The 23,505-nt window shown below is 38.6% G+C and overlaps 1 protein-coding gene across 1 annotated transcript; it reads right to left on the bottom strand.

The window, feature by feature from the left end:
- Positions 1-3,362: 3,362 nt before the first annotated feature.
- Positions 3,363-23,412, bottom strand: SPRTN (SprT-like N-terminal domain). Its single transcript, XM_072647480.1, has 5 exons — positions 23,075-23,412; positions 15,306-15,405; positions 11,209-11,337; positions 8,941-9,214; positions 3,363-4,217 (listed from the first exon to the last, which is right to left on the bottom strand). The coding sequence occupies exons 1-5, from the start codon at positions 23,296-23,298 to the stop codon at positions 3,745-3,747; spliced, it is 1,200 nt and encodes a 399-aa protein (XP_072503581.1). The 5' UTR covers positions 23,299-23,412; the 3' UTR covers positions 3,363-3,744.
- Between the last annotated feature and the right edge of the window lie 93 nt (positions 23,413-23,505).

Here is a 23,505-nt window from a genome sequence, read left to right as displayed (position 1 = left end):
ATCTTGGTACCCTGAAGTAGCCAGAATATAGGTAGCACCCCTAAAATGACACTTCTGTGAAAGGGAATATTTGTGTATAACTAGAAAAGAAATTAAGTAAAATTAGTATGTGAAATATTCACTATGGATGGTTTAATTTCTTTTCATTAAAAAATATTTTAAACCATTTTTCCTTCCCTTTCTTCACTGTCATTAATATCTAAAACATGTTTTAAAATCTGCTGTTTCAAAATCTGAATTATTGTAGCTCAATCTCTAATAGCTTAAAAAAAGTGATCCATAGTTTTTATCTAAAAATTACATGAAACTACTGGAATCTTTTCACAGTAAACAGCTCACCAGGCAACTAGTACCACCTGTCAGGGTGGATGAACTTTTTTATGAAGGTTAGCAAAAACACCTAACTTCCTTATGGTTCCTGAGGTCTCCTCTCCAGTTCAATTCAACACATAAAAAGCACCTACTTTGCACAATGTGCTCAAGGTTGAAAAATTGACACTTGCTGCCTTCTAGCATTGTTACATGTACAGAGAAGTAGAATACAAGGAAATCTGAGAATCAGAAAGACATGATGGAGGTGGTATTACCTGAAGCTTAGAAAAAGACCAAGTGGGCTAGTATTCCAGAGAGTATAGGAAGTGGCATAATGTGAGAGATCGACGCAAAGATAGGTTAGGGAAAGACTGCAGTGAACCTGGAGCGCTAAGTTTGTATTCTATCCTAGAGAAAATAGGGTAACTTAAAGGTATTCAGGGACGGGGGTAATGTGGTCAGATCTGTGCCAGCGAAAACTTTCTTTTGTCAGCTATTTTAAAGGACAGAGTCAGGGGGAAGAAGACAACTTGGTGGCACAATGGATAGATCACTGAGCCTAGAGGAAGATTCCTTTTCCTGAGTTCAAATCTGGCGTCCGACACTTACTAGCTATGTGACCCTGGGCAAGTCACTTAACCCTGTTTGCTCAGTTTCCTCATAGGTAAAATGAGCTGGAGAAGGAAATGGCAAACTATTATAGTGTCTTTGCCAAAAAAACTCCAAATGGGGTCAAAAAGAGCTGAATAACTGAAAAACTATGCAACAATGGAAGGAGAAAAGATGAAAGGAGACCAAGTAAGAAGTTATTACAAAAGTCCAGCTGAGGGATGATGAAGTACAGACCAAGGAAGGGTTCAGGTAGGGGAGCCGAGAATACTGCTGAGTCTGAAATATCAATAAGACATCCAATTGGAGATGTCTAGCAGCAAGTTAGAAATATGGGACTGGAATTCAAAAGATTTTTTGGTTAGTTGTGTGGTGTTTGACTCTGTGACCCCATCTGGGGTTTCCTTAGCAAAGATGCTGGAGGGACTTGACATTTCCTTCTCCACTTCATTTTACAGATGAAGAAACTGAGTCAAATAGTGTTGAGTGACTTGCCCAAGTTCACAAAGCTAGAGTCTGAAGAGACTTAAACTTAGGTCTCCCTGATTCCAGGTCCAGTGCTCTATCCACCACACCACCTAGTGCCCAGGAGAGAAATTACAGGAGACAGATTTGGAAGTCAAATGGAGATGAGAACTGAATTCAAGGCAGCAGATAAGGAATCCAGGAACAGCTGGAGGAATAGTCACATTTAGGAGGCAGGAAATAAATAACGATCCAACCAGAGAGACTGAAAAAGGGTCAGAAGAGTAAGTTTTTGTCAGTACAGAGAACGAGCAGGTGAGGGGACTTCCCTCTAACAATGCAGGTCAGCAACTTCTTTGCAACTTGAGACTTTCTGTGGGTCACAGAGCCAGTAGGTTTCAGATGTAGCACTTACACCCAGGTCTTCCTGGTTCCCAGGCTGGATCTCTTATTCACTAAGCTACAGCTGCCTCTCCTGTCAGGCATCAGGAACTGATGGAGTTTGTTATGTGAGAAATCAGAGACAGTTTGGTCATAGGGCATGTGAAGAGGAGAAACGTCTAATACTGGAAAAGAACCTTGGGACCAAGTTTGAAGGGCTTTAAATGTCAAACAGAGGAGTTTATATTTGATCCCAAGACTGAAGGTGAGTGATTGAGATTGAAGACTTGAGAGATTGAAAACAAGAAGCCTGAGACAGTGAAAATGAGATGATGAGAGATGTTGATGTGATTGAAGATAACTGACATTTATAGAATAGCTTTATAGAGCATTTTAAGATTTAAGTAGCACTCTACAACATTATTTTTATTCTCCTAACCCTGGGAGGTAGGTGCTATTATTATTATTTCATTTTACAAGTGAGGAAATTGGGGCACAGAAGTTAAGTGACTTGGCTCAGAATCCCAGAGCTAGTATCTGAGGCCATATTTGAATTCAGGTATTCCTCACTCTAGGTGCAGCACTGTGTGGTGTACTACTTAGATCTTCTTTGAGTTAAAACCTATTAAGGTTCTGTTCTGTGCTTGCATAGCCTTCAAGAGCCTCAAGGTCATCACATCACAATGAGACTTTGAAGGACTTTTGTGGAGGTTAACATACTCATGGATTCTAATATTTCTACCAGAACAGCAACATTTCTCCATAATTAGATTTTATTCTTAAAAAAGTAAAATGCATTAGAAAATTATCGTTTCGTCATTACAACTTAAGAAATTTTTCAAGAAAATTGCCAGAACTGTATACTGTACTCCAAAAAATTCTGCTTTAAAGTCTGTACAATTTTCTACTGTGGGTGTACTCAGATCAGTCCTTTGTTATGCATATGTAACTCCAACATACTTAACTAAATTTGGTAATTTAGCATACAAATTTATAACGGCTTTTAAATTATTCAGCAATATGGTTAAGTGCAATTAAGTCGGTTGAACCTCAATTAAGCCTGAAATCTACTTATCTTGCTCTAAGTCTTCACAAAATATTAATGAACTAAAATGTTTTCAAAAAACCCTATTATTTTTATTCTTGAAGGTTATAGTTAGATGTTCAAAAAAATGCTTTAAACTGTTTTGTCCTCTATGTTTGCAACTCTGAAAACTATTCTCAGCTTTAAAAGTAGCATCTCAATTTTATAGCTTAGCTTAGGGTCTCTTTATTTGCTAATTTTATCTTTAGAGCTGTTAATTCCCCAAGATGAATTTGATTTTTCTCTGTTTTACGATTGGATCTTGTAGCACTCAGTGGGCAGTTTTGATTAAGCAGTCCTTGTGTTTTATTAATGACACGTGGGTTGCTGAGTTTCCCAACTGAGGATGCACTGCTTGTGCCTCATAGGAGATAGCCTTTTCCATGGACTCAACATACGTGTGTGTGTGTGTGTGTGTGTGTTTTTCAACTTTGAAATGGCATAGTTTTGATGAAGACATACCGATAATACATTTAAATGTCTGAAAAACAAGTCACTACCTTAACTATAATATTTTGAAATGTTTTTATTCATAAGTGTCAAAATTACAAAATACTAAAACTCAGTTAAAAAACTGTGAACTGTGCCATATGAAGTATATAAATTTAGCACCACTTTACAGGGTGTTTCAAAATAATTTAAAAACTTCTGGGACATCTCTATAGAACCAGTATTTATCTAAATTGTGATAAGAGAACAATACAGAATCAACTTTGGAGCTCGCAGAAAGAGCCCTCTCAATTTTATAATCCAACCATATATAGATAGATATTTTATTATTACTCTTTAACTTCTTGATTATTTAGCAGGACACACTTATGAATGAACTTTTGCTACTAAGACAAATTAGTTTTCCAAAGACATTTGCAACTCTTGGCTTTGGCAGTGGTTTCTCACGTAAGGCAGGAATCCAAGTGTTCATTAATTTCTGTCTCCAAAACCTGGGCCTGGCAAACAGGGCAGCTCACTGCTTTTTTATGACTAATTAAACTGCTGGAATTCTGAGATGAGGTGACAGGGAATGAACTGCATTTTGAGTCATTACCATTTGTACATATGTTGTTCACATGCTTTTTCTTGATAAAAAAATTGGCAAAATCAGTTTTGTTTTCGACTTTGGGTCTCTTATTTGCTAATTTATCTTCAGAGCTGTTAATTCCTCGAGATGAATTTGATTTCAACTCAGTTTTAGGCTTAGGTCTTGTGGCAACCAGTGGATAGTTTGGATCAGGCAGTTCTTGGGTTTTATTAATGGCATGTGGGTTGCTGGGTTTCCCAAATGATGACATACTGCTTGTTCCTCCCAGGAGATAGCCTTTTCCACTGAAAGGAGTCAAGAGCGGGCTCCCCGCTTCCTTTGGTTTACCTGCAAAAGAAGGTAATTAATTAGGAGATTTTTTCCATTTACTTAAGGCCAGGAACACATTTAAGCTAAAGGAGACTTCATAATGTAGAGGTTATGTTGTGATAATGAAGTGGAGCTAGACAGTAAGAAGCTAATAATGATGGAAAAGCGAATTTCTTTAAAAGCAGTTTTTTAGGTTAAGGTTTTTTAAATTTTACCATTCTTTAGGATCTAATTCTCTGTGGAATTAAGATAGAAATCCACCATGATCAAAAATAAAGTGAAGAAAAAAAGACAGATGGCTAGAAAACATCAAGAATGAAAGAATAAGACAGTAATTTTTACATAGGAAATAGATACTATATATGAATCTTACATAATATTTGTCAAAATATCCTTTATATATTCTATCTAAGCACTTCCTTAGCATAGCAAATCTTCAAAGAAAAAGTAAATTCCAGAAATACAATTCTTCCTCCATCCTGAGTAGTAGGGAAAAGCCTGATTTAAAGTCTTTCATATTATTGCTCTCAGAAGTTTAGGGTGAGGGCAGTGAAGTAGTTTGTGGACCACCCTCTCCTCTAAGTCACTGCCTTCTATTGAAGAAGGCTATAGAAAGCCATTAAAGAAAAAAAATGTGTGTAGGAACAGCATAGTCTTATAAGAATTTGCAAGTCCTGTGGCACTGGCACACAGAGTCACAAGGGGCTGAGGTAGGGAGGGCAATGCCCTTTTGCAGTCACTCCTCTGCCTGCCAGAAGAGACTTCTGGCCCAGGGCAAGGGGAGGTCAGTATTACCATCAAAGTAGGGCATCTGTAAAAACTGAATTGAAGCTTTTGTAGTGTGCATTTTGGTTGCCCACAATACTCTCATATTTATCAGGTGGTTCCCAATAAACTAAGGAGGAAAGTGGTACCAGTGGAAAAAGCAAATGGCTATGAAAGCAAAGGACCTGGGTTCAAATCATGCCTTTGACTATACTCTTTATGACCTTGGGAAAGACCCTTCATCATCCTGGATCTCAGGCCCCTCATCTGAGAATTGAGTGTTAGACTGGATGGCCTCTCAGTTCCCTTCCTATCAGCCTACAGGCATTTGTTAAGTACTTACACTGTGCCAGCATCATACCAGGGATTCAAAGAAAGGCAAAAACAGCTCCTGCCTGCAAAAAGTTTCTATTCTAACAGAGCAGACAATACATCAACAGGTGTCCAAGATTTATACAGAGTGGATGGAAGATAACCTACGATGGGAAGATTCAAACCCTCTAGCTCTAGACTTAGGATCTTATGGATGAAGTGTCTCCTGTGATGTCCTTTCACCTAACGTGTGTTTTACAAAGTAATCACTGATGTAAGATGGAGGTATACCTCGACTGAATTTGGTGTGACATTACTATTGCGGAAAAAATACAGCGGTAATATATTATTACACCTTGAAGTCTCACACTTGTGCTAAATAATTTCCTATACCTCTATGTAGAGACAAAGTTCACCCCTATATTTCTTCAGATGGCACCAATCACTCACAAACAGGAAGCATAGTTTTTTAATAGATTTATATATATATACATATATATGTATGTATGTATGTAAGTATGTAGTGTTCTGTAGGTCTTTTGCTTCTTTCCGATTTGAAAAATACTATCATGAATAACAACTTACATATATAAAGCGTTTTCTTATACAGAATAATTTCCATATATCATCTCTGATTTGTGAGTAAGGCAGGGCAGATATTACTGTTTCCATTATTCACAGAGGAGGAAATAGAGCGGGGGTGGGGAACATGGGGCCTTCTGGGTCCTTGGGTGTGGCTCTGTGACTGAATCCAAACTTTACAGAATATATCCCCTTAACAAATGGATTTGTTCTGTAAAACTTGAAGGCCGCACACTAGAGGGTCGCAGGGTCCCCACCCCTGAAACAAAGCCTTTGGAATGAGTGACTTACAGAAGTCACCCAGCTTCTAAGTGGCTGAGTCAGGACTCAAACCCAGACTGTCCAACACCATATTCTCAAAAATTTCCCACCAAAATTGGTCACAGATCAAAGATATCCCTCATAACATAAGGAGAGGAGCATTCCTTTCAGAGAAGAATAATCTGACAGATGACCCATTACTCACTGAACAGGTGGAGTGCAAGAATACCATATTACTTCCTGAAAAGTAAAATATTAATAGAGAATAAAATCAAAACAGAGAATAAAATTATACAAGATGAAATTACTAGTAACTGTATGCCACTAATTCCAAGCTATACCATCTCCATTTTGATCTTCATCCTCACTGGAAATCTGGACGGCCAAGGGAACCAGTTGGCTTTTACTCCTGAACTGGGCCTTGTCTTCCATGGAATCGTGCTTTCACCTCACTTTCTAGCCCATCAGTTCCAAAACTGCTCTCTTTCATGACACTCCTTACTTTCTAGCTCCTCCTTAAGAGGTGTTTCCCCTCATCAGAAAGTACACTCCTCCTTTTTTCTTAATATCTTTCTCCATTGACCTATTCTTCTACAACTTCCAGCTCTCTCATTATACCTACAATAATGCCTGTCAATTTCTGTTTGATAAGGAAGCCAAAGAGAGTTTCTTCCTTGTTCTTTTCTTCTAAATATGAAACTAGTCCTTTGAGTCTGCAGAGGTTCACATCTAGCAACCAAGGACAACTGAATCCCTTTAAGTTATCAGCCAGTTCAAAAGAATCAATTATTTCAGTAAATTCAACATCAAGTAATATTTTAGATAATATGAAGAAATTATCCAAGAAATCTACTGTGTCTAATCAAACTGCAAATAAGGAAAAATCCCTGGTTTTAAAGCCTCTGATTCCAAAACCAAAGACTAAGCAGGTCCCAGTAACAAATTTTTTTTAGGCCTGTACATCCCAAACAGATAAAATAGTAGAAGAGAAAGAAAATCCATTATCTGAAAGCCCTGCTACATCTGCTCAAAATATTGAAAATGAAAGGCCAAAGACTGGATTCCAGATGTGGCTGGAAGAAAACAGAAATGATATTTTGGCTGATCATCCTGATTTATCAGAGGAACCAGATATAATAAAAGAGGGAATGAATAGATTTAGAATGTTGTCAGATGAAGAAAGGAAGGGATGGGTCAACAAAGCCAAAGGAGGAGCTATAAAAGAAGCTGAAACCAAAAAATGAAAAGAGTCCAGCGGTGATAATACAGAGAGGACAAGAAAAATCAAAGGAGAATCTGAATTTGTCAAAAAAACGAAAACCCCTAGATATCTCCACCAACCAGAAGCTATCAGCTTTTGCATTTAAGAAAGAATAACATAAAAAATTAACTGGCCTTAAAAAACTAATGTTTTTTCATTATCAGATTAGATCATGTTTTAGCTAAGCAATATGTGTTTAAGTGTTTGCAGACAGTGACTAGTGAGCCTGTCTTTTAAAATACTGTGATTCTATCTGTACTTGTTATTTCATTCGTAAAAAAAATGTTGCTATTTACTGTTTACCCTACCCAAATGTGAAGGGCCATTTCGGACCATTTATAACTACTGGCATTGACTAAGATAAATAGAATGAACCAATCTTTACCCAACTGGAAATTCGTTCTAATTTGTTTTTCTGCCTTTTAAAGTCTAAAGTCTGCCTTGTCAAAGTCTAAGTGTCTCAGAAATACCCTCTACCAAACTGTGTTTATTCTAATCACAAATAACAGGTATCACAGATCAATAGAGATTTGACATTTGGCCCACTAAGTACGTTTTCAAAATGTGCTGACATAAAATGGCTTTTTCCATCTGTCTAGGACTTGTCAGGCCGTTTTCAGAGAGACATTGTTATAAAGATTGATGTTTTATGTATATGTCTTTGTCTATTATCTTTAAGAAATTTCTTAGTGTCTAACTTTTTATGGTTTGTTTTTATAGCTCATTTAAAATAATAAAGCAGTATTTCTACGATTTAAAAAAAAAAAAAAAGAAAGAAAGTGCACTCCTTGAGGGCAGGGCTTACTTGCCCAATACTTAGTACAGCGCCTAACAAACAGCAAGTGTTTAATAAATGCTTTTCCACCTAAGACAGGTAGCAAGTACTCAAGCACCTACTAAAGTCTCACCATGTGCCAGGTACTAGTGATATGGACACAAAGACAAAAGCCCTTAAAAATCAACAGAAATCATCTAGGCACAACCTGACAACAGGCAGGGTATAAGTCAGGCATCATAGTGTAGCCCTGCTACTTGAATTACTGCTTTTGTTTGGATAATCCTTTTGTCTTCCATTTCTTCATAATTGTGAGTACCGTTCAATGAAAGGCATTATAGGGAGGGGTATCCAAAGCAAATATAAATGGGAAATATTTTCACTTTTGCTCACTTGAGTAAACTAAAATCCAAATTCCCCTAACGATTTCATGAAAACTAGTCTTCTGTCAGAAATTTAAAGTATTTTTTTATTTCAAACTCATATTAAAATGAAGTTAAAATCTATCTGAATACCAATGAATAATATAAATGGTACTAACTTTACATCACAGAGGCAGGAGGCACAGTAGAGTGGTAAATTTGAAATCAGGTAGACCAGAATTCAAATCCTGACTCAGGGCCTCAGTTTCTTCTTCTGCAAAATGGGGAAAGCACCTACCTCAGTGTTGTGAGGATCATATGGGACAACACAAGTAAAGAGTTTTGCAAACCTTAAAGTTTACCACTTGGTAGCTATTACTTTTATACCTTGGAGAAAAGGTAGAAGAATGTAAGCCAACGTACCTTTATCTTTACTTTCTTTCCCAGAGTTTGGCCGCTTTTCTAGACCTGTCATTTTCTTGCCTGTTTTTGAATAGCCCTCTGGTTCTTTGACCTTTATGTATGTGCCTCCACAGGTTCTCTGATGCTCAGCCCACCAAAAGTCAGTAGCTGAGGGTGCTCTGTTCATTGCCCGTTTCACATAGCCATAGTAGGGTTTTCTATTCCGGCAGGGCCCATTGCAACGCCACCAATGTTGACGATATGCATCTACCTCATCGTGAAAATTGTGGTATATCTGCATTAAAAGAAAACATGTTAGCATTTATTCATCACCTTAACAATAACAACTGCAAAATCACTTAAAATGGGCAACCTTATTGTGCTTTACAAAATTAATTAGAGACTAGAAGGCAGCATAGTATGATGGAAAGAGCCAGAAAACCCAAGCTCTAAGCAGCACTGACACTCCCACAGCCCATGACGCTGGCCTGACAGTATATCACCTTTCTCTGAGTGTTGGTTTCTTCATCATCTTCTGTAAAATAAGAAAAGCTAAAGTAAATAACATCTAAATTCCTTTAAACTCCAAAATTCTAAGGTTAATATTTTACTTCTTAGTTTCTCCTGGGCTTCTGGAAAGGTTCTAATTTTGGACAGAAAGCATGAGAGTTTCACTTCTATCAAAAGATGAATTTTAATCATAAACAGAGGAATTCTTTCTGAGTTGAATAAATTTAAGGAAATGTGAAGCTTCAATCATTCAACAAACATATATTACGTTATTGTGTTGGGTGTATGGGATAAGAAAGAGACAAAATTTGGATTAGAACACAATCTCCCCTGCTCTCATGGAACTTAATCTGAAATATAATATAAATACCTCTGAATTCTATTGCTTTCAGCAGTCAGATGGAAAATTATCAAAACCTAAGGTAAGAAAAGTTCATGTACCATCAAAATAAGGGTGACAATATTAAATTGGATACTATATTATCAGAGATAAAATCACAGCATAGAAAATACTATTCAAACAAAAAGTACTAAGTGACTTAATGTTTCTAATGGAGAAATCATTGTAGTACACAATTTTCTACAGTAAGTATTCTTTTTGCTCCCTTCCATGTAACAAGACAGTAGGAGTGGGAATGGAAAAAAAAAATCAGTGTCTAGTTGTTTGTGGTTTTGCTTAGAATAACTAATTCCCTAATTTTTGATCAACAATAAGCTAATAGTGGGGAGGAAAGCTGAATTAAAAAAAAACCCCTCTATCTTGCAGCAATCTCTGTTCCTGGTCCCTTATTCCTGCCCACTCAAACACTGTAACCATTCATCCTTCCAAAAGCAAACCGCATTTATTCAGCAAGCATTAATTTAATTCACACTGCACTAAACATGATGGAACTTGAGATGAAGAAAGTACCAAAAGCAAAGATGTTGGTGGAGAGCTCAGGACTGCTCTCTCTTAGTACCATAAAATTAATCATCAAAGAAAGGCTGGACCAGAGTATCAGACATTTAGTGCCAAGAGGAAGCAGTTCTTCCTATATTCGTTTCATAAGATGTGAGTGTGTGCACGCTTATGCGTGTGCGTATGTATCTCTTTATGGATATCTGGTTCAGTCAGGACTCATTAGCTGAATACCCCCAGAGTTTCTATCAGGGCAGAACAAGTCCTGCTTGTGATGCCAGCAGCGAAACCATACCAGCCTAACTTAACCTAAATCACCACAGAGCTGGTCTCCAGTTCCTATTTCCTAAAGAGCACCTGGGATAGAACATTATGTGGCTGAACAGATCTTTCAAAAAGTATTGTCAACATCAGCCACTTTTCCTGATTACGGAACTAACTGATTAAAATTAAGACATCTAACTGTGCAGAAAGGAAATTCTTGGCATGTTTTGTTCTCCATCAACATATTCTTATTGCCACCAGAAGTCAATAAATATAATTGTTTTGAAAATATTTTCTTTCACTTTTCACCTGAGATCTGTATAAATACATGAAAACACAATTAACACAAAAATGTGTATTTATTCCGTGAAGAAAACTGCGTCGAGTAAAATACATGGCATTCATCTGGAAATGGAAGACAGAAGTCCTGAGACTTATTTTTGGCTCTCCCACTGATTCAACTGCACGGTCCTAGATAAATGACAACTTCTCAATGACTCAATTTTTTGATCCGTAAATAGAAGAGAACATCTTCCCTCTACCCAGCTCCTTGAATTTTATTAATGAGATGCCTAAATAAATACAAACACAGAATTTCCCAAATGTAGTGTACTTACTGTTATATTGGCTCCAGTCAGGTAATTGATGCGATGCATATGTTTACAAAACTCTGGCCCATGACTTTCCCGATCTTTATCATTATTAGTGACAAATAAATATGCATGTATCATTTCATGTAACAGTGTCTGAAACAGGATAAAAGCAAATCAAATTAACTTTTATGAGAAAAATTAAATTGTTAAACTAAGCTGATGCTTATGCTTTAATTTTTCTTCTTTGGAGGAAGGGAAGGAAGGTAGTGAACAGAAGGAAAACAAAATTTACAAAAGCCCTAATGCTGTTACATCACTGTATATTTACTCAATATTCATATGATCTCCAGCGTGCTAGAGGTTTTGACTTTCTCCTGATATTGTGCACACCAGCCATCTATGACCTGCTCATATTCTCTGTGTCACATAATTCTTTGATGACACCTTTTACTCCTGTTCTTCTCTGGATTCTGACTTGTCTTACACTGCAGCCTGCTCATGCTCCTACCTTTCCACTGCCCTGTAAGTGACATTCATTTTTAGTTCTTCTGAGCCAGTGGTATTCCACATCTCACTGCCACTCACCACCACCAATAAGATGTTTGTATAGAAAAGGCGTGCCTTTGCTTTTATGGGAAGCTTGAGGTCAATAAAAGTGCTTTGCCATTTCCTAAAAGCAATCCAAGCCCATTCTCCTCCTTTTTCTCAGCTCTGGGCCCAGTTTATATTCCATCTATATACTGTCTGTCCCAGACGCACATACTGTTGGACAAGCTCTACCAGGTGACCGTTCAGATACCTGCTGAAATCCGAGCAACAGACATTCTCATTTGTTTGATTCTACCTTTGTGGACAAACAGAACAAATTCCTTTGAGCAATTATAGATCTTCAAACCTTGGGGTTTGCTGTGATCACTGACATTTCATCTATAGGCAGGGACATCTGGGAGATCTCACCATTTAGAGGGAATCCCTCCTCGACCAGGACTCTGCACTACATCTTGTCACTGTGGTGAATAATTCTGTGGAGCACACATCTCCGTGCTTTATACCTTGCCTGATATTTATTACCAGAGGGTAACTGAATAGTGCTACTTCTGTTCTTAAATCTTTCAAAGAATACTGAATGATCCTGATGTATGAATGGGAGACATCTTGTTATAAAAGCAACTGTAAGATAGCATTTGATGTCAAATATTTTTCTATAATCAACAAATGAGAATGGGATCTTAAATGTTTTACATCTTCTAGTAAATGACGAAATCATAGGTATATCCCTTGCAAAAGCCTTGTTCCCTACTAATACACTTCTACTGAGTATGCCTTCAATTTGCGTCTAGAAATCTCTCCAAACAATTGTATACAGATGGGACTAGGCATGTAGAGGTTACTTTCTTTAGGGGTAGAAATAAGGTTGAGATTTTTTTCCATATCTTTGGTATCTTTCCTTCCGTGAGCTAGTTTCAAATATAACTTTTATTAATTTATAAATAAACCAGCTTGATAAGATTAATGAAGTCTTATAATACTAATGTACTTTTCACAAGTTTCTGTGAATGTCAATTCTGAGAAGTGTTGTGACTACTAGACTTCTAATTAGAATTGTTATTACTATAATTTCTATCAATATTATGAGTTTCTATATTATCAATGAACAAGCATTTAGTAACTACCTACTATAAGCCAGGTATTGGGGACACAAAGAAGAAAATGAAAACTTCTTCTCTCAAGGAGCTTCTAGCAGGGAGACAACAAGTACATAGAAAAATATGAATAAAAAAGATACAGACTATATGCAATAATTGGGGGGGGGGAGGTGGGGGGAAAAGGAGAAAAGCTTCATGGAAAGATGGCACCTGAGCTGGGCTCTGAGGTGTACTAGGGATTCTAAGAGGCAAAGGTGAGGAGGAAGAGCATTCGACATGTTGGTGAAAGCCCATGTGAAGGCACTGAGATGTGTATAGTGGAACAACTATTCATCAACTATACAAAGGCCGAGCAAAACTTTTTATTAGGTTGTTATGCAATATTTATCACATATAAAACAAACCTTATTTAATACTAATAGGTCACAAATTAGAGATTCACTCTAAACTTCCAAAGTAAATAAAAGTTCTGTCAATATCTTGTAAACCATGTTAAGTTTATTTTTAAAAACACACACACACACACACACACACACGTTTCTAGATTTGAAGTAAAGTGACTTAATATTTATTGTTATATTATTATTACATGGTTAATAAATTTTTAAATAAATTTTCATAAATAATATTATATGGTTCATGACTTTTACCTTACTCCAAATCCAGTTTCTGGTATGTAAATGACCTTGGGTCTCAAAGGCCATGCAGATCTAACCAAGCCAGAAAAAAGTATGGGAATCAGGGACAGAAAGTATTTCTGTTATTTGAGGGCTGGCCTAGCTAAGAATGAAAAGGCTTGTGTTTTTGGCCCAAAGGTGCACAAATATTGTCTTTCCTAAGGTGAAAGGAGCATTCATACCAATGAATTTATAGTCCCTTAAAGACCAAAGCACTATCAAGAAACTTCATTTCTATAATCTGCTATATTGAACACTTAGCTTCTTTGACAGTACTGAGCTCATCACAGTGTAGCCCATAAGATTGTTTCTGCTAGCATTTTAAAGAGAATATTTTGTTAACCTCAACCTTTAGCTGACTCAGCAGAATACTGCTGCGTTTCCTGTTTTTCTGCTGCCTATGGTTTAGCTTGTCCTTAAAGATGGAAGCTCTGTGTTGGATTATTTTTTTGCTGCCACCTTCTTGTTCTGTTTTTAACATTCTCCCCTTTAACCAACTGCAAATGTTACCTGAGGTCACTATTTTCCTACTTTATCAACTGACAACCCTCCCTTACTTTTTATGAAGAAAACCCAAACACACTTCTTCCTACTTTCAAAGATGCTATTTAGTTTTTCAACTAAAAAATACAGGAGTTGAACTAGATAATCTATAAAGTCATTGACTTTTAAAGTACTCTGGGCCTATGTATATAGATCTTCTCCATCTTGGAAAAACAATATTGCAGGTTTTTGTCCTAGTCATCGTCAAGCTGTTGGTAGTATAATTAGGACAATACATACATTTTCCATCTCAGAAGCATCAGTACAGGTACTTAATATTTAACAGTGTAGCCAAATTGACCTAATTCTGCTCTGTGACCATTAGGGATCCTCAGTCTCATGAACAAACAAATGGTTACAATTTGATTAGGGAGAGGAATAGAGAGAGAAGGGAGACAGGGTAGAGATGCCTGAGTTGTTGGGGTGAGTGTAGAGAAATGCTCCCTAGAGTAAAAAATCTTCAGGGATTAACTCTTCAAAATTTCATGTCAGCTGAACTCATTTGAAGTTTATAATAGCATAATCTTACAGCACAAGTCTGGAGCCATTTAACACAATCACTACAATGTAAGAAGTCGTCTGCATTCCAGCACAGATCTACCTTGCAAGCTGAGAAACCAAACAGCTCAAATGCAAGTCGTTCGTAAAGAGATTCATGATTTCATACATAAATCTTTTTCTATTCTCTGGTGTATATGGAAATGCTATTTGCCTCGTACAAAATTCAGGGAAAGGGGGTGGGGCGGGGGTGAGGGGGAAATAACTAAAGAAAGCTGGGAAGGAGAAAGACATTCTGAACAAAGACCCTACTTTGACAATTGCCAGAGTGACCCTCAGGACAACAAGCATCAAGCATCTGGGGATCCAAACAAGGGTTTGTCTTAGGCTCCTCAAATGAGGGGAGTCCTCTTATGCTGGCTGAAGCAGCCAGCTTTTTAAGCACATTTCTGAGAAAGGGTGACTGGGGGAGGTCAGTGCTCAACAAACCTGAGTAAAACCAGAACCAGCACTACCAAGGGATACTTGCCTTGAATTTGTCAATTATACCCTTAAAAGCTAAATAACTTTCTTTTATGCTTCTTGTGTTGGGTTATTCATTTAAATTATTCTGCTACCTGAGTTCAGGACAGCTGCTGAGGCCCACCTGAGACACTCATCCATAAAATGAGGAAATAAAACCCTATTTCCAAAGTTCCTTCAAGATCTAATATTTAATTACTAAAGTAAGAGGCAGGATTTATTTGTGAATACCTACCTCTATAAGATCTTTTCTTGGTCTCAATTTTAAAAGAGGTTCACTGAGGCAGATGGAACACATTCCACCCTTTCCCTCATACTTGCAAACTCCAGCACATCTAAAAAAGACAAGTAAAAAAATGCAGTCATCCAAGTTTTAGTTATACTTACTAGAAATTCACAAAAATATAAATAGAAAAGGAATACACCTTTTTTGGTCATATACAGAGAATTCTGATACAAGGCTTCTCACGAGAGTATACCAAATCTATTCTTAGTTGTGCGCACTTATCCTAGATTTGAATGATTCTATTACGAGAGCTAAACTGCAAAAGCTAAAGACAGGCATCTTGTGTTGCTCACCCAACCCCTATCATCAAGTCTGTGGGAAAAGAGTGATGTAGGAAATGACTCATTTTATAGAAATTTTCATGACTGGCATCATGGGTCAATAAGAAAAGAAATGAATTTGTAGTCAAAGGACTCAGGTTTGCATCATGGCTACTTATTACCTGTGTGATCTGGGCATTACCCTGCTCTTCCCAGCTTTAGTTTCTGCAAAATGAGGGGGTTGGGCTAGATTATCTAAAGGTCCTTTCCAGTTCGATATCTGGTCACTTTGAGAGTCAGATAAGGGCTAGCTAGATGGCAAGTGAACTGAAATTCTGAATTCCTGCGGGATGCTATACTAGCCAGAAGATGCTGAAGACTGAAAAATTATTTCTAATGTTCTGTGTTTCCTTTTCTTCTCCAATTAAATACTTTTCCTGATTCTGTTGTTACTTCTGGAGAGTCAGTGTTGTGTACTGGATAGAATGTTGGACCTGGAGGCAGGAAAAAATGAAAAAAAACTCCATTTGGGACAGAGAAGTTATGGAGCCTCTCTGAGCCTCAGGATACTCAGCTGCAAAACTCAAACAGTAATGTGTGCAGTACAAACCTTACAAAGTTGTTGTGGGGCTCCAATGCAATGGTTATATAAAGGACCTTACAAATTTTACAATGCTGGGTAAATGCCAGTTATTACTAGATTTTTGTTAGCAGAGTAATGGCTGAACAGACACTAGCCGACAACAGCTTCACGGACTCACATGTGACTGGAACTGGAGACTCATGGGGTCACTGCTCACTACAAACACCAGTTTCTGTTCCCTCACCCATCCTTCACCATGATACTTCCTTTACTTGACTATCTACTAAGATGGGAAGGAAGCAGGATTCCAAAATTGGTTTCTGTCTGCGCCAGACTAAGAATGACCACTGCTACAGGCAGCAAGCCTGCTCTATACCCTCTATTACTGTCACAGAGATCATTGATGTTCTGCTATCTCCTCACCTACTATAGCTCTCTTCTTCCTGGAAAGGATGGAGAAGACTGTATAAAACAAGGACAAATGTCTGCTGAGAGCAACAGCTAATTGTTGTTTTAGAATCACTGAAACTTGGGGTCCTATTAGAAGGTAAAGTTTCAAAGGAAATTAAAAAATCTAAGAGCACATGAGGTCCCAATAAGAGAGCTGACATTATGTTAATAGTTTTTTTCCCTTTGAATGTGCATATAAAAAAATATGGTTCCTTCAAAGGAAACATCATAATCTAAAAAGACATACAGCACAAATAAGATAACCATATATTATTTTTCTTAAAGGCTAGGCTACAATGCAGGAAGCAGAATTTGCTTTCATTGGCCTCAGCTTCCTTACCTGTAAAAGGGAACTGGTCAAGATAAATAGTTCCCAACTAGGGGCCATAGACTTATTTATTGTAGATTGTCCTTAAGCTCATAAATAAACATTTCTTTTGTGGAATGTCTCATACACGTTTTATTAGTATTTAAAATTTATGTAGATGTTTTTATGATATTTGAAACATAAATTTTAAAGCATTCCTGAATTCACAATAGTTTCTTATTATAAAGTTCTACTCAACACCTCACTGTAGTGGGGAGGTGACCCTAGGTTCCTGAAGTGTGTGACAGTTTCTATCATGATAGAAAGGGTTCCAGCACAGTCAAGGGAACAGACTGCTGATGTCAGTTTTCTGAGGAGGAGCCTAGGTTTAAATTTGTTTCTCTCCAGTAGATTAGCCACTTGGTGATAGATTCTTTGGCATGACAATCCATGAAAGAAAAAATACGGCAACAGTTCGTGGTCCTACAAAGTCCCATTATAGTCCTAGAATGAATAAATTATTTAAGCATTATTTAAGTGTTTACTATATAAGTCAGGAATTGTATGGGTGGGAATACGGGGGAAAAAACCTCCCCAAAAGTCTCAAGGAGCTTATATTCCACTGGAGGAAAACAACATGTACACAGAAATATACAAAATAAATACAAAGTAATCTGAGATTTATTATTAAAGGTGGCACTTGAGCTGAGAGCCTTGAGGGAGCTAGGTGTTCTAAGAGGCAGAGATGAGGAGGGAAAGCATACCAGAAATGGGGGACAGTTGAGCCTAAGGAAAAGAGTCAAAGACAGGGGAAGGAATATGATGAATGAGTGAAAAAGTATTTAAGAGTATTAGGGATACAAATACAGGCAAACAAGACAGTCCTTTGACTTTAAGGAGTTTATATTCTAAAGGATAAAGACCAGGAGAGGGGGAGTAAAGTGAAGGTCTGCTTCTGCCACTGCCCCCTAAATAAGGTAAAGGCTCATCTACCAAGCTCAGAGCCCTCAGAGATGGAGTCCAGGATCAGATGGTAAGGGATAAGGATGTACGGGGAATGGCAAGTAGGTCAATTTGACTGTGATGGAGAATCCTTGAAAAGGCCTAATGTGTAATCAGCCTGGAAAGACAGGCTTGAATCAGACAGTGAAGGGTTTTAAATGAGGAAAAGAGGAGCCTGTATTTTATTATGGTGGCAATAAGGAGCAAAAGAAATTTCTCGAGTAGTAAAGTGATATGGTCAGACTTTAGGATTATCATTTTGAAGAGAAAGGGCTGCATAAAAATGGCTTAAGTAAAATTAATGGTAGGGACAGGGTCCTAACTTAAGAGAACTTAAAAAGAGAACAAAATATTTCAAAATAAAGCAACATACAGAAATGGAGTAAAACGTAAGCCTAATTTTCACAACCTTAAATATATATGGAATAGACAATCTAATAAAACAAGAGTGGCAGAACTGATAAGAAAATAAAACCCTACAACTTGTTCATTACAAGAAACATCTTAAAAGGAAAAACAAACATACAAGATGGTGAATCAGAAGCAACCACCCAAATGAACTCTCCCAGAATTCCCCTCCAAACAACTTTAAAATAACTCCTCAAATCAAATTTTGGAGCGCTCAACCAAATGTCAGTGAGACATTGTTTCTGGCCTGAGACAATTTAGGAGGTTAGCAGCAGAGACCTGACACTGGAGTGGGAGCTGGCTCAGAGTACAGCACAGGCAGAGGTAGTGCAACAATAGGCCTTGAAGGCAGACATGACAGCAGCAGCTCCAGGAACTCTCTGCAGGGGATCAGGGCCCTTCCTGGATAAAGAGACCAAGAGAGCGGTGACCATGCCACATCATGGATCACATCACCTTGAAAGCACTTAAAACTTGAGAAACTCCAAAATTAGTTCTGCAAATAGCAACACAAAAAAGCCTGACGTTTGGGACAGTGGCTCCCCATCCCCAGGTGAGCAGAGTCCAACTTTAACAAAGTACAAAGTCAAGAAACAGGCTGGAGAAAAAGAGCAACAAAACAAAAAAAATAATTTGACTATAAAAAACTACTACAGTGGCAGAGAAGACCAACATACCATCTCAGAAGAATACAACAGCTACAATGCTGTAATAAGTTCTGAAAACATTAAAGAGATACAAGCAGAAGAGGAAAAATTGGGGGAAAAATGAGAATGATGCAAGAAAATTATGAAGAGAATGTAATTTAATTACACCTTGGTAAAAGAAGCACAAAAAATACTGAAGATAACTTTAAAAAACAGAAGTGGACTAAGGGTAAAAGAAGCACAAAAATTCACTGAAGAAAAGAACTCCTTAAAAAGCATAATTTGCTAAATGGAAAAAAAAAAAGCTTACTGAAGAAAATCATTCCTTAGAAATTAGAATTGAGCAAGTGGAAGCTAAGGACTACATAAAACATCGAGAAACAAAGTCAAAAGAATGGGGGAAAAATAGAATATAAACTCTCTCACTGGAAAAATAACTGACCTGGAAAGTAGATTGAGGAGAAATAATTTAAGAATTATTAGACTACCTGAAAGCCATCACCAAAAAAAGGGATCTAGACATCAAATTTCAAAAAATTATTAAGGAAATATGTGCTAATATCTTAGCTCCACCAGGCAATTAGAAACTGAAAGAATCTACCTACCAATTACCTCCTGAAAGAAACCAAAATGAAAACTCCCACGCATAGTATAGCCAACTTTCTGAGATGCCAGGACAAAGAGAAAATACTTCAACCAGCTTGAAAGAAGCCACTGAAATACTATGTAGACAGGATCACACAAGATTTAGCAGCCTCCATGTTAAAGAGGAGGGCTTGGAATATGCTCTGGAAGGCAAAGGAACTAGGATTACAACCAAGAATAACCTACCCAGCAAAACTAAGTATAATCCTTCCAGGGGAAAAAGAATGCTTGAAAATTCCTGATGAAAATAATCGGGATAAATAGAAAATCTGACATTCAAACACAAGACTCAAGAGGAGAATAAAATGATAAACATTAATAAGCAATCACAAAAGACACAAAAGTTTACATTGCTATATGGGAAGGTGATACACATAACTCTTAAGAACTTTATCATTATTAGGGTAGTTAAAATCTATAGAGGTCATAAGTCTAAATCCAATACAACATTGAGATGATTAAAAAAAGAGGGTGGGTGGTAGTGAGAAACGGGGATACAGTAGGAGGAGGACAGGAAAGGCAGAATGTGAAATTTTTCTCACATAAAAGGGCACTTTTTGGATGCTTTCTCCTTTCCTTTTCTGTGACACTACTTTCTCCTGGTTCTCCTCTGTGTATAAAAGCTCCTTCTCATTCTCTTACTAATTAATCATCCAAATTATGCCTCTCAACTGTGGGTCTCCTACACCTTTCTTTTCTCTCTAAACATTCTTTTTTGGTTACCTCTACAGCTCTCAAAGGTTTAACTATCAAATCTATACTGATGATTTGGAAGACACAGAGATCCAGCTCAATTGTCTCCTTGGAGCTTCAACTTCACATGACCAGATGCCTATGGACAACCTGAGATACCTCAAACTCAACATGTCTAAAACAGAACTCATTATTCTGTCCCTGAATCAACTCTTGCTTCTTCCAAACTTCCCCATATCTGCCAAAGGCACCATCATTCTTACAACTGTCCAGGTTCATAATCTTGGCCTTATCTTCATTTCCTCAGTAGCCACATAATGAATCAGTTGCCAAACCTGTTTCTCCTTCCACAACCTAGATCACACCTGATATGTTTTATCAGACCCTTTCTTGATACAGCAACCACCCAAGTTCAAGCCTAAATCACTTCTCACTTGATTACTTTGAAGGACTCCTTCCTAATTGATCATCCAGATTCAAATCTCTCCCCACTTTCAGTCCAGGCTACAATTCCCAGATTTTTTTTATAATGCCTCTTAGCCTATTCTTAAATTACAAGAGGAAGCTCAAAAGAAATTTCAGCTGAATTTAGTCCCAAAACTCAACTTACAAACCCAGCAAGGTAAAAAGAGAGGTACACAACAGGCATTAAAGAGCCAAAACAAAGTAAAACAGCAATTAGGTATACGGCCATTACCAATACAAAGGCATCTTAGCATTCTGGTAAGCTAGTATTTGGGGGGTGGGGGGGGAGGAGAAGGGGAGAACACTTTCTATTTCTCAAAATTTGATCCCTTCCAGATGGTCATAAGGTAAAAATGAGGACCGGAAATTCCTTACATGAACTTAAAAACTACTTAAATTACCAAGCTCTGCCTCTTTTTAAAGGCTATCAGGAGCCCTTTGAATAGCCATTTTCCATAGAGTGAACACCAACAACCTTCTGCCTCAGCATTTCTTGATGACATCTCATCCAACACAATAACTACAAGAGGAGAATCAAAGGACTCTGGTCACAAACTAAGAAACTCACACTGAGATATTCCCATTTGAGGCCTCTGGTTTTTCCATTTGATGCTGTATTTTAACAAGTTGAAATATTATCTCAAGGAATGTCACAAGGAAGAACTTGTCTGGGAAAGCAGAGATCATAAAACCCTGGGCAAAGCCTTCATTTGACTTTCGAATTATTCTTCTCACAGCAGACTTTTTGAAAACATGACTATGAGCTTGTCTCATATCTCGATCAGCAAGCATCAATTTAAAGTGACAGAGTAGGATTAAGGGAGAGATTTCACCAGTATGCCTCAGGTATGAAGAGGGTCAGGCCAAGGCAGGATGAGCCAGGACTCCTGGGTTTCTACTTTAGGGCAGTACTGTCCAAAGTGATTTTTCTTAATCATAAATATGACTAATTCTTCCCTTCTAATTAACCTCCAGTGGTTTCCTGTTTTCTCTGGAATCAAATAAAAACTCCTCTTCTTGACTTTCAGTGCCCTCACAACCTGACCCCACGGTATCTTTCTAGGTTCACTGGACATTACTCCCTCCATTACTCTGAGATCCAGCAAACTGGCCTTCCCTGTTTCTCACAAACACTCCATTTTCCACCTCTGTCTTTCCTTCACTGTCCCCCAAGCCTGAAATGCAATCCAATCTCAACTCAGCTTCATAGAATCTCTTCCTTGAGGGTGCAATTCAAACCACCTTGTATTTATTCTGTTTTTTTGGAGTTTTTTTTATACTTGTACGTCATTGCTGTCTGCCCCTTATTAGGAGCAGCTCCTTGCTGCTTGCAAAAAGGGATTGCTTAATTAATTAATTATACTGATATGCCCAGTGCCCAGCCCATAGTGGTCATTTACTAGCTGCTGACTAATTGCTGCATATCAAGAGAAAGGCCACCACACCAAGTTGACTGCTTTCCTGTGGAATGCTTTTTGAGAAAGATGTGGATAAGAGTCCCAAAGAAAAGTAAGGCATGGATGGAAGATTCAAACTCCTTCAACAAATAGAAGAAAAAACTGAGTCCTAGGAAGGATTGAGTGACTCGCCCAAGGTCAAACATGTATCAAGTGGCAGAGTTAGTAACCAAATTCAAGTCCTGTGATTCTAAATTGGATTAGATGACTTCTGAAGCCCCTTCAAAATCTAAATCCAATCACTGCGGCAGAGGGTGGATTACCAGGTGGTGATTTCTGAGTGCCGGAAGCGGGGTGGGGGGGGTGGAAGCGGAGAGGGGGGTCAGAAGGAGGAAAGGATCACAGACGCTCATACCAATCAAAGTTTGGGGGGCTGCGCTTCAGTAAGAATCCACATCCATTAAAACATAATTCTTACTACTGAAGCAAAAGAAGGGGAGCACTTGTAAACACTAAGGCTGCTAGGACTGGGTTCAAGCCCTGGGGAGGACGATAAGATGCGTATCTTCTCCATCAGATTTTGCTTCAGGGCAAGGCAGGTTCTAGACTACGAAGTTCCGGCCCAGTCCTCCGCATTCAAAAGTACGCAGGAAGGAGGGGGAGGTAAAAGCACAAGACGGCAGAACTCATTTTTGGCTTTATCGCTCCAAGAAGAAATCTGGGCCGGGGCAGCCCAGGTCCGCGCCGGGGGCAGCCCAGGTCCGTGCCGGGGGCCAAGGGGCCCGAGGGACCGCTCCCAGGCGGGGCAGCCCGGGCTTCCCCGCCCCCACGGCCCCCAGGGCACTGCGGGGACGGACTTACAGCGTCATCCGAAAGCTCCACTTCACCTCCACCGCCTCCAGCCGCCCCCAGAAATACAGCTCATTGAACTGCACGAACAGCGCTCGGGGATCCGGGTTGGGGTCCACGAGCTCCCAAGCCTCGTCCACCAGCGACTTGGGCTCCTTCGGGGGCGAGACGAACGCCGGGACCTCCGTGTTCCATTCCTCCTGCAGCTTCAGGGCCAGCACAAAGTCCTCTTCCATCCCGGCCGGGAGAGCGGAAAGGAGCCCGGAGGGAGGAGCCGGAAAACACCGAAAGATGCAAACTCACAGTGCAGCCAGCTGGGCTCCTGCAGGCTGACGCCGGAGTTTTGAATCAGCGGGTCGGAAACGGAAGCTGATCTCGCGAGAACCACAAACCATCAACTTCCGGTATCTCCGGGAAGGCCTGAGTCGTCAGAGCCTTGACTA

Source organism: Notamacropus eugenii, chromosome 2 (genome assembly GCF_028372415.1).
Source record: "Notamacropus eugenii isolate mMacEug1 chromosome 2, mMacEug1.pri_v2, whole genome shotgun sequence".
Lineage (NCBI taxonomy): Eukaryota > Metazoa > Chordata > Mammalia > Diprotodontia > Macropodidae > Notamacropus > Notamacropus eugenii.
The sequence above is the reverse complement of the archived record's forward strand: the minus strand, read 5'-3'. Positions and strand labels throughout refer to the sequence as shown.

Bases quoted from the DNA above. Each gene is read 5' to 3' on its own strand.
- SPRTN (XM_072647480.1), bottom strand. From the start codon at position 23,298: ATGGAAGAGGACTTTGTGCTGGCCCTGAAGCTGCAGGAGGAATGGAAC. The intron at 15,406-23,074 runs GTAAGTCCGTCC...TGTCTTTTTTAG, and splicing joins TGGAGCTTTCGGATGACGCT to ATGTGCTGGAGTTTGCAAGT. The intron at 4,218-8,940 runs GTACGTTGGCTT...CTTCTTTTGCAG, and splicing joins GAAAGAAAGTAAAGATAAAG to GTAAACCAAAGGAAGCGGGG.